This window comes from Amblyomma americanum, chromosome 10 (genome assembly GCF_052857255.1).
Source record: "Amblyomma americanum isolate KBUSLIRL-KWMA chromosome 10, ASM5285725v1, whole genome shotgun sequence".
NCBI lineage: Eukaryota > Metazoa > Arthropoda > Arachnida > Ixodida > Ixodidae > Amblyomma > Amblyomma americanum.
Genome location: NC_135506.1, coordinates 62373607 through 62383193, shown reverse-complemented (window position 1 = coordinate 62383193; position 9587 = coordinate 62373607). Strand labels below are relative to the sequence as shown.

The 9587-nt window shown below is 43.5% G+C and overlaps 1 protein-coding gene across 1 annotated transcript; it reads right to left on the bottom strand.

Annotated features, from left to right (window-relative positions):
• Positions 1-2219: 2219 nt before the first annotated feature.
• LOC144106707 (uncharacterized) lies at positions 2220-9322 on the bottom strand. Its single transcript, XM_077639549.1, has 3 exons — positions 9091-9322; positions 8198-8329; positions 2220-5901 (listed from the first exon to the last, which is right to left on the bottom strand). The coding sequence occupies exon 3, from the start codon at positions 5723-5725 to the stop codon at positions 4655-4657; it is 1071 nt and encodes a 356-aa protein (XP_077495675.1). The 5' UTR covers positions 5726-5901; positions 8198-8329; positions 9091-9322; the 3' UTR covers positions 2220-4654.
• Positions 9323-9587: the final 265 nt, after the last annotated feature.

Below are 9587 nucleotides of genomic sequence, written 5' to 3'. Positions count from 1 at the left end.
TCTGGTGGCCTAGAATGGAAACCTTGCCAAGACATGGTGGTACATCTGCTACAGTGAAAGGTAGCATTACAACCAAGGCGGAATGCCTGTTCAGCTCGGACTTTCCATCAGGAATGACAAAACAGCAGAATCCGTCTTGAAAAGTAAGAACAGCAGTGCCAAAATAGAAAAAAGGAAAGATGTGACCAAAAAAAGGTACATTAAAGTCAGTCATTACTTATTTGCACATGATGCACAGCATAAAAAATTTACCAAAATTCAAGGCATAAATATGATTTTTTTTCAAGTCCAGCAAAGCCATTGTGCCTCATGAAATATGCACTGAGTAAAAAAGAAACTGTGCACTACCAAACATGACAGCCAGCACATGTAATGCACCACAGAAGCGGTTTACAGGACTCCTTTAATTTGTGGAACAAGTTATGCCTGGCAGTGCGTGTGTTAATGATAAGAGAAGTGATAGATTGTAAAAGTACTAAGGTAGTGAGCAATACTGATGCTGAAGAAAATGATCGTCTTGCCTTTTAACGTAGCTGATGTACCACAGTATGTATAGTCGCAGCCATTTAAATACAAAGCATTTGTTAATGATCAAACTCCTCTCGCACCTCACCTATAGTGAATTAGGAGGTACCCAACATGCACACAAACAAGTTCCGCTGGTGTGTTCATACATAAAGTCTAGAAACCTTTACACTTTCGCTAAATGTACGCAAAAAGTTCAAATGATGAAGCTTGCTCTATACAATTGTGGTCCTGACTGCACGTTACGTTTAGTGAAGTTTACATTCTAGGCCACAATGACATCCTTGAGGCCTTTGACATCAAGAAGTTTGGTGATTCTTATGCGAGCGTACCATCTCTAGTGCTGGTGAAAAAGGAATTTTATGTTATGAATTCTCGTATGTAAATTTCTCTTAGCTGCAGCTTTGGCATATTTAGGCTGTATTATTTGGCAGCCTGCCTTCAATAAATATTTTAGTCCAGCAGTTGTCCACCCCTTTGTGTTGTGTACCGTCTCTTATGGCTGATTTTCATCTGCCTGTTACCCACTCTACCCACCCGTCCATTTAAAAATGTCGCATCAGTTTTTAACCCTTTGAGGTGTTATTTTTGTTTTAATCGAAAACAAACATTTTTCATCTTAAACAGTATATTAAAGCCCCATGAAGAGATAATTTGTTAGTTTGCAAGTGTGAAATACCACTTTATTTTTTAAACGGATGTGCAAAATAATGTACAATGTGTCACAATTAATCGAAACAGCAATATTGAAATGACAGGAGTTGTCGAGTAAACAGCCGAAAATTAGTGAAATCAATTTTTGTTTTTGAGTTACACATTACGCTTGAAATTGCGAGACAAAACATGACCTTACTGCTTTGCATAAAAATGCAAAGGGCATACTAATACCCTGCTCAATGTTTCGCTAAATATTACTTATTGTACTCATTAAGTGGCATAAATAAGAACCACATCATATGTGACATGAAGAACACTAATTCCATATGAAAGAAAGAAATTACTGCTAGGCATAGCACACTCTCAGAAAAGCCCGTTAGTTTGCCCCGTACACAATTATGTACAAAATGCCTTAAGGAGTTAAGCAGGACTCACTCTTTCAGTATAGAGTCAGAGATAGTATCATGATTATTTTTTTTATTTTGTATTGCAGGACATGGAGGAAAAATACTGTGTACTTGAAAACTTGAAAAGGAGCTGCGACGTGTGCACAAGCTGGCTGAAGACAGCGCTGTTTATCCGAAACTACTGGATGCAGTCACTGCAGAGCTCAAAAATTTGACAAGTAGTGGTGCACATGTTCTTCTGCTGAAGCTAAAGGCCTCCTCTGCAGCAGATAGGAGGTGTGGCCAAATAATAAGAGTACAGCCAACAATCCTGGCAAGGCGCCGGCCTGGCCTACCAAGGGGCAAATAAATTAAAACTTATTAAAATACCCCATGCTTTGATATAGAGCCAGGACCAACAGTACATTGTTATGGCAAATACACAACAGCTGTGTGCAATTTTCTTATTGTCCATGCGATGTCCATGTGGCAAATTTAATTTAGGCATAGAAGAAACATGTAACCTTTTTTGTCTGTACACACTAGCAAATGTCATGACCTGTATGCAAAATGCTCCTTTTTATATGTAAATCTATAAGGCCAGTACCTTCAACTGCAAAAGAATTTTTATTGATATAAGTCGTCCTCAGCACCACCAAAGTGCAGTACAGGACAGAGGCTCCTCCTGTTGGCCCCTAAATTTCCTGTTTTGTGCCTGCCACGGCCATGCTATCACAACTAATTTCATGAACTTGTTACTTCCTCCTGCAGTCAGCCACACTTGAATGCTCTTTCCTAATAGTCCAGAGTGCATGACAAAGAATTGAATTCAACTAGTACATCAGACTTCTAATCACATCTACCTCACTCCACATCAGCAGCCACACGCTTAAGTTAATTAGTGCCTGGCCACTCAGGGTTGAGCGAAAAATCTAGGATGACAAAATTAAAGGGGCTTCTTCCCCTGGCTTCAGTTTTTACCTCATCACGAGTGCACCTACTGATATTTTATCAGTGGATTACTTGGAGACTTGACATATACCTGAGTAATAAAATTCAATCACTAGGATATATCTCAGCAGAGAAGAAAATACAGTTTAAAAAATAAGCAAACATATAGTCAGAGAAGTACAAGAAGATCATCACATCAATCAGCATACTAGTATATTGCAAATATGCAAAAATGCTGTGCACTGAAGACAGCTCAGAAATTCCTTCTCAGATTATTGCTGAGAACAACTTTTATAACGCAAGTACTCTGCTGATAGGTAGACAAATTGGAAAATTTAGTGACATGTCACAGGTATTTTACTTCTGAAGAAGTGTTAGTTCTGACTCATAATGCCCCATTATTAGGCAAGCACCGAGGTGGCTTTGAGTGATGAAGTAGAAATAAGTTCAATATATAATGACCTCGCAAAAGAGATAAAAAATGTTGGGGCACAATTTTCAACATGAAAATATGCAACATTAAACAGAAATACATAGTAATGCACTAATACAGGAGGTAAAACAATTTTTTTAACAATAAACAGCAGTTAAAAGACTAAACATAAAAGTTGGCAGACACACTTAAGACTGCTTACGTGTGAGAAGGCGTCAGCTCGCCCGTTAACTTTGTGCATGCAGTTGCCGCAAGCTGCAGCGTGATGCAACCCGATGCCATGCAGCTGACAATTCTACCTCTGCATGGCCCTATATAGCCGCTGCTGTGAGGACACTGCACCCCTTCTGATCTGTGTGCCAATTTCGCAAAGGCAGTCGCCGCCATACCGCGGCCCGTGCTCCGCCTTAAGGGTATGATGCCATATGGCTATGGGTTAATGCCCATATGTGCACAACTGGTCTTTCTCTACTTAACATGCATAGATCCTTGGGAGTCCTCATAGCTGTACTGGTGCAGTGGTTAAGCGATGTGCCACAGCCCTGGGATGGCAAGTGCTGCCACTGGTGTAATTTGTAACCTCGCGTAACCAATAATTTCAACCACCACCTGCCAGGTTGCATGAGGACGCCATCTTTTATGGGTATCACCGGGCATTAACGCAGGCACATTCACGCACATTCAGGTTTTCATTAAATGGGCAAGTAATGCTCTTGTTTTAAAAGCAAGACATATGTTCTGACAGGATATAACTTTTAGTGTTCTCATACATACTGGTGACACTGCTTTTCCACTAACACAGGAAAAACACCACACGCACAGGCGTTTCCTGCACCACTACGGGAAGAACAGCTCCAGTGATGTTAATGCTCAGATCTGTAAACTAGTCAGGAAAACACTCTGAATGCACACAATGTAAGTGTGGCTAGGTGCAATCTTGCTTCCCCTACAATCTTGGTAGAAGGATGAGAGCTTGTAGAAGCAACATATATCAATACGACAGTCTTAGACTTTGCACCACATGTTTTGTAATGATCAGAAGCGACGTCATTCACACATGCCACTCAGCCTTAGTGGCAAATGTTTTATTTTGGAAAAGCTTACTTCATAGGGAAAGGTTATAAACAGATTCTCTCTGCAAGTGTAGTTCAAAAACATGCAAACTTCCTGTTTGAACAAGGAGCATGGGGGCAACCTGCAAATGTAAGCACTCACACTGGTCATCAGCTAGCAGTGCTTGTTGAACACAATACAGGCAAAAGGAACAAAATTTCACGGAACTATTGATTCCCATACTGCATGTTTATTCTCACGGTACCATTTTTAACCAAAATTACAAAAAAACGCCTTTGGGCAGAGGTGATGAAGAAGTGGTCTTTCTATACTTATTGGCTTGCAGATGCCTTTGAGGCTTCCGCTTTGTGTAAACACCATGAGGAACAGAGAGCAGTGGTATGGCTTCTCGCCTGTATGTGTCCGCCAATGTTTTTCGAGGGCGCCACTGTCAAAAAAGGCCATGGAACACTGAGCAGTGGCATGGCCTCACGCCCGTATGTGTTCGCAAATGCATTTTGAGGGTTTGACTCCCTAAAAAGGCTCGTGGCCACAGTTCACTCAGGAATGGCCTCTATCCAGTGTGCAAGCGAAGGTGTGTCATCAGGTTGTCCTTACGCGTGAAACTCTTGTCACAGTTGTCGCACTTCTATGGACTTTCACCGGTGTGCAAGCGAAGGTGTGTCATCAGGTTGTTATTTTGTGTGAAACTCTTGTCACAGTGGTTGCACTGGTATGGACGTTCACTGTTGTGCAGGCGAAGGTGTGTCATCAGGTTGCCCTTTCGTGCGAAACTCTTGCCACAGTGGTCGCACTGGTATGGACATTCACCAGTGTGCAAGCGAAGGTGTCTGATCAGGTTGTTCTTTTGTGTGAAACTCTTGTCACAGTGGTCGCACTGATATGGACGTTCACCGGTGTGCAAGCGAAGGTGTGTCATCAGCCTGTCCTTTCGTGCGAAACTCTTGCCACAGTGGTCGCACCGGTATGGACGTTCACTGGTGTGCAAGCGAAGGTGTGTCATCAGGTTGTTCTTTTGTGTGAAACTCTTGTCACAGTGGTCACACTGGTATGGACTTTCACCGGTGTGTAAGCGAAGGTGTGTCATCAGGCTGTTCTTTCGTGTGAAACTCTTGTCACAGTGGTCGCACTGGTATGGACGTTCACCGGTGTGCAAGCGAAGGTGTGTCATCAGGTTGTTCTTTTGTGTGAAACTCTTGTCACAGTGGTCGCAGTGGTATGGACGTTCACCGGTGTGCAAGCGAACGTGTGTCATCAGGTTGTCCTTTCGTGTGAAACTCTTGTCACAGTGGTCACACTGGTATGGACTTTCACCGGTGTGCAAGCGAAGGTGTGTCATCAGGCTGTTCTTTCGTGTGAAACTCTTGTCACAGTGGTCGCACTGGTATGGACATTCACCGGTGTGCAAGCGAAGGTGTGTCGTCAGTTTGTCGTTTCGTGTGAAGCTGATGTCACAGTAGTCGCACTTGTATGGACATTCACCGGTGTGCAAGCGAAGGTGTGTCATCAGGTTGTCCTTTCGTGTGAAACTCTTGTCACAGTGGTCGCACTTGTATGGTCTTTCACCGGTGTGCAAGCGAAGGTGTGTCATCAGGTTGTCCTTTCTTGTGAAACTCTTGTCACAGTGATCACACTGGTATGGACGTTCACCGGTGTGCAAGTGAAGGTGCGTCATCAGGCTTTCCTTTGGGCAACTCATGTCGCAGTGGTCACACTGATATGGACGTTCACTGGTGTGCAAGAGAAGGTGTCACGAGGCTGTCCTTACGTGTGAAACCGTATTGACACATGGAGCACAGCTGGATGTTGGGGTCGTGTCACTGCAAGAACTTGGTCCAGTAGGTTTGCCTGGCTTGTCATGTATAGTGACTGCACCTGCATTGTGAAAGACAGAACTTTCAAAAGAATGTGGGACCTCATGTGTCAAATCCTTTTGGAGCTTTCACCACACGTTAGCAAATGTGGAAATGAATCTTGCACAGCAGCCATGCAACTATGAATAACTCACGGTTCAGAAGCTGACCACACACAGAATTATATTTTGAAACAAAAATTTGGTATTGAGAATTTACAAAAAAATTGAAGCCAACATTTAATCCGTAAAGGGTGCATTATTACCAAGTTGGTTAGTAACAAATTTTAATTTGGTTAAAACACACGGTGCCTTTAAACCAAGAGCTCACACCATGACAAGCTTCATGACAACAGCACGTTAGTCACCTAAGACAATACAACTATTTAGGAACAGGTTTGATTTATGGCGTTTAACGTCCCCAAGTAAATCAGGCTAAAAGGGACACTGTAGTAAGGGCTCCAAAAATTTTGACTACCTGGGGTTTTTAATGTGCATTCACATCGCAAATATTTTTATACACGTGAATTCTTGTTTTTTGTGCAATATTTGACGTCTGTGGGTGATCAAGAGTGACCTAGACTTCACCTCGGCCCTTTGTTTTTAGCATAAGCTACAGCTGTAATTCCTGTAAACAAGACATGTTTGATCAAGTGCAGCGTCGTCACTGCTACTCTATTTGTCCTATGAAGCCATTGTGTCGTAACACACAAATGGTCGTATTAAGAGCTATCCTTGCCGAAGGCAGTTGTTCAGTCGTAACAAAAAGTAAAAATGTCAAAGTTAAAGCTAACACACAAGCACCATTAGCATCAATATCAATTCTGTTAGGACCATAAAGTTGCATTGTGAACTAGATCAGGACAAACAACTCAGGTTCGAGGAACGCGATCATCCCAATTGAGATTTCAGCCCTGTCGACGCATCAAGCTGACTGTTAACAGACATTCATGTCCCCGCAGTACACTCTTTATTTCTGCCTTGGCTGCTTCATTGCTTTTTCACAGACGCCATACTCTACAAAGCCACCCAATTGTTATGGCGGCTGACAGGAATACGAGGAACATTCAAATGGGCACATCTCGCATGAGGACGTGCATTGTACCTCCTGGTTTTGATTGGTAGCAAAGGAAACAAAGTCTACCATTCCCAACCGCATACTGCCCAATGTCCTGTGGCAGATCTTTTGAGTCCTCTTTGGAACTGCATCCAGCCCATTTCTGTTAGCAGCCATGCCGAGTCGAGATGTTGTTTCAGAGGGACGATTTCTTGACAAAGTTATCTGTATTTCGGAATTAGCAAATGCTGACTATAATTCTCTTGAGATGGACATCAACAACAGTATACTTCAAGCTTACATAAAGACAAAAGCTGTTCTTGCAAATGCTGGCGTCACACTTCAGAAAGGGGACTCATCGCGATACAAGTTCTAGTCGGACAAACTTTATCCATAAAGAGGTGCCTCTTTAAGGATAAAACTTGAATAGGATAAAGCTCTAATATGGGGTTCATCTTGGCACCAAGAGAAACTTTTATCAAAGTTTAAAATTAAGTTCTGTGAAGAGGCACTACCCGTGAAATTTCTTACCGCAAGAATGTTTTTATGGCAATTTGGCTAGCCACAGGCATATTTCTCCTATGTACTGAACTGAAACTCTGCACCACAAGCTTACACTGCAAGATGCTCGCAGCTCCGAACTCGTGGAGCTGAATGATATACATTCATATGCATGCAGTACCCATCTTTTCATCCACATTGCACCACTGAAGGCTATGTCAATGCCTCATATCTGGAGGCAAGCAGCTTAAGCACACAGGATAGGTCACAGACAACACACACCAAACCCTATGTGTGCAGTGCCCTGCTGCGTAATGTGCTTACTAAGGCTTGTCTAGGTCTTCACTGCTGATTTCTGCTTGCCTCTATGGCTACATGTTTTACTCTTTCACAGCAGGATGATCACGTTTCTGACCATCATTTGCTGAAGCTATCATTGCCTGCAACGCTGCCGCACGAGTTTTGTGCATATTCAGCTTTCAAAAAGTCAAGAATATCAAGAAACTTGTCCAGAAAGTTCACCTTTCTGTGGCCTTTCTCAACTGTCAGTTGTGTGTTTGTTGAAAATGAAGGCAAACATGCAGATCAACACACATATAGCTACTGAAGTCTTTTGCTTGTTATTTGCTTTCTGCATTCCACGAAGCTTGACAATCGGGGCTAAGTCTGATTCCCGCATTTGTTAGACACTTTGCGCATTGGAAAGCATGAGCTCAGCTCGAAGCGGCGCACCTCCGAAATTAACAGAAAACGGGATTCACCTTGTGGCGCTTCAGTGCTTTTGCTGCCTTCGCCTTCTATCGCCCAGCTTGGTCATGCACCTTCTTCAACAGGCAACAAACGCCGAACTCGAAGCATGCGTCAGTGACTTCGTGTGAGAATCAAAGCTGGTTCTGAAATGTGTTTAAAATCTAAATGAAAAGCACACATATTGCGCATGCAGACATGAACGCGCGAGCAGCTCAGGATACATGCATGACAGAGATACGTGTAGTAAAAAAAATTGGAGGACGCTTAAGCTTCGTCTTTAAGAGTGAGACACGACAGCATGTTGCAGCGTTGCCAAAGAGTGCACGGAACGGAACGCCATCGCCCGTTCGGTGCGACGCATGGCCCGTTGGCCGACAATTTAAGGAAAGCACGCCTGTCTCACATATCTCGGTGGACACCCGAATTGAGAAGTAAGGGAAGGAAAATGAAATGAAAATTGATTTTAAAGAAAGGAAAATCCCTTCCCTCACGGCGCGGTTCAGGTGTCCACCGAGATGCGCCATTTTTCGCTCACGGCCAACGCCGCCGACGACACCGGCTTTTCTGCGGCACGGGCACCTTAACTCTGCCGCGTTAAAAACCCAGCATTACATTCCATATTCCATGCTGCCTTTGAACCGGCGGCCAGACAAAAGCTGACCGCGGTTCAGAAGGTCATCGGGCAAACTAACATCCTTAGCAGATCCTCAACAAGACTGAGCTCCAGTCTGGGATTGCTCTGGCCAAAAAACAGGCGAGCCTTTTTGCCCGAGTTCGGTGCCGGGCGTTGCGTCTCGCTGCTTTACCCGGAAGATGAGGGAACGCAGCAGAAAATAACCGCCAGCAAGGAGATTAATAGTAAATCTGAGTGTGCATCCAGCAATGAAAACGGAAAGGTACTCACGGGAACATACTGAAATGCGTAGGAAAAATTAAGGATATGATGTCAGATTCCTCTTGCCCACGATGGTGATTATGTCGTCCGGCTGAATGGGAACGTGGGCGCTACTTCCTCTTTCACAATCATCATGTGAAAGACCACACGACAAGCAAATAAAGCTCCGCTTAAACCCCGCGGCTTAAACCAAGCAGCACGAACGCAACCAGAGGAAGAGAAGGTCGGCGAGGGTCCGGGCTTTTTTTAAATGGGTGGATGGATGAGTGGATAGACGATAATTTTATTCTTTGTATCGGACGGCAGCTTGCGCTACCTATCCATGAATTTCCTTATGCTCTCTTACTTAAAGGGGCCATGACATGGTCGTTTTTCGCATTTCAGTTTTGTGCTTAAGTAACATATTCAAGATCTTATGATTCAATTTCCGAAATTTGGCTGCCCTGGATGCGCTGTAAATTCCAAAAATGCGATCGAAATTAAGACCATAAGACTCCTCCCACCGG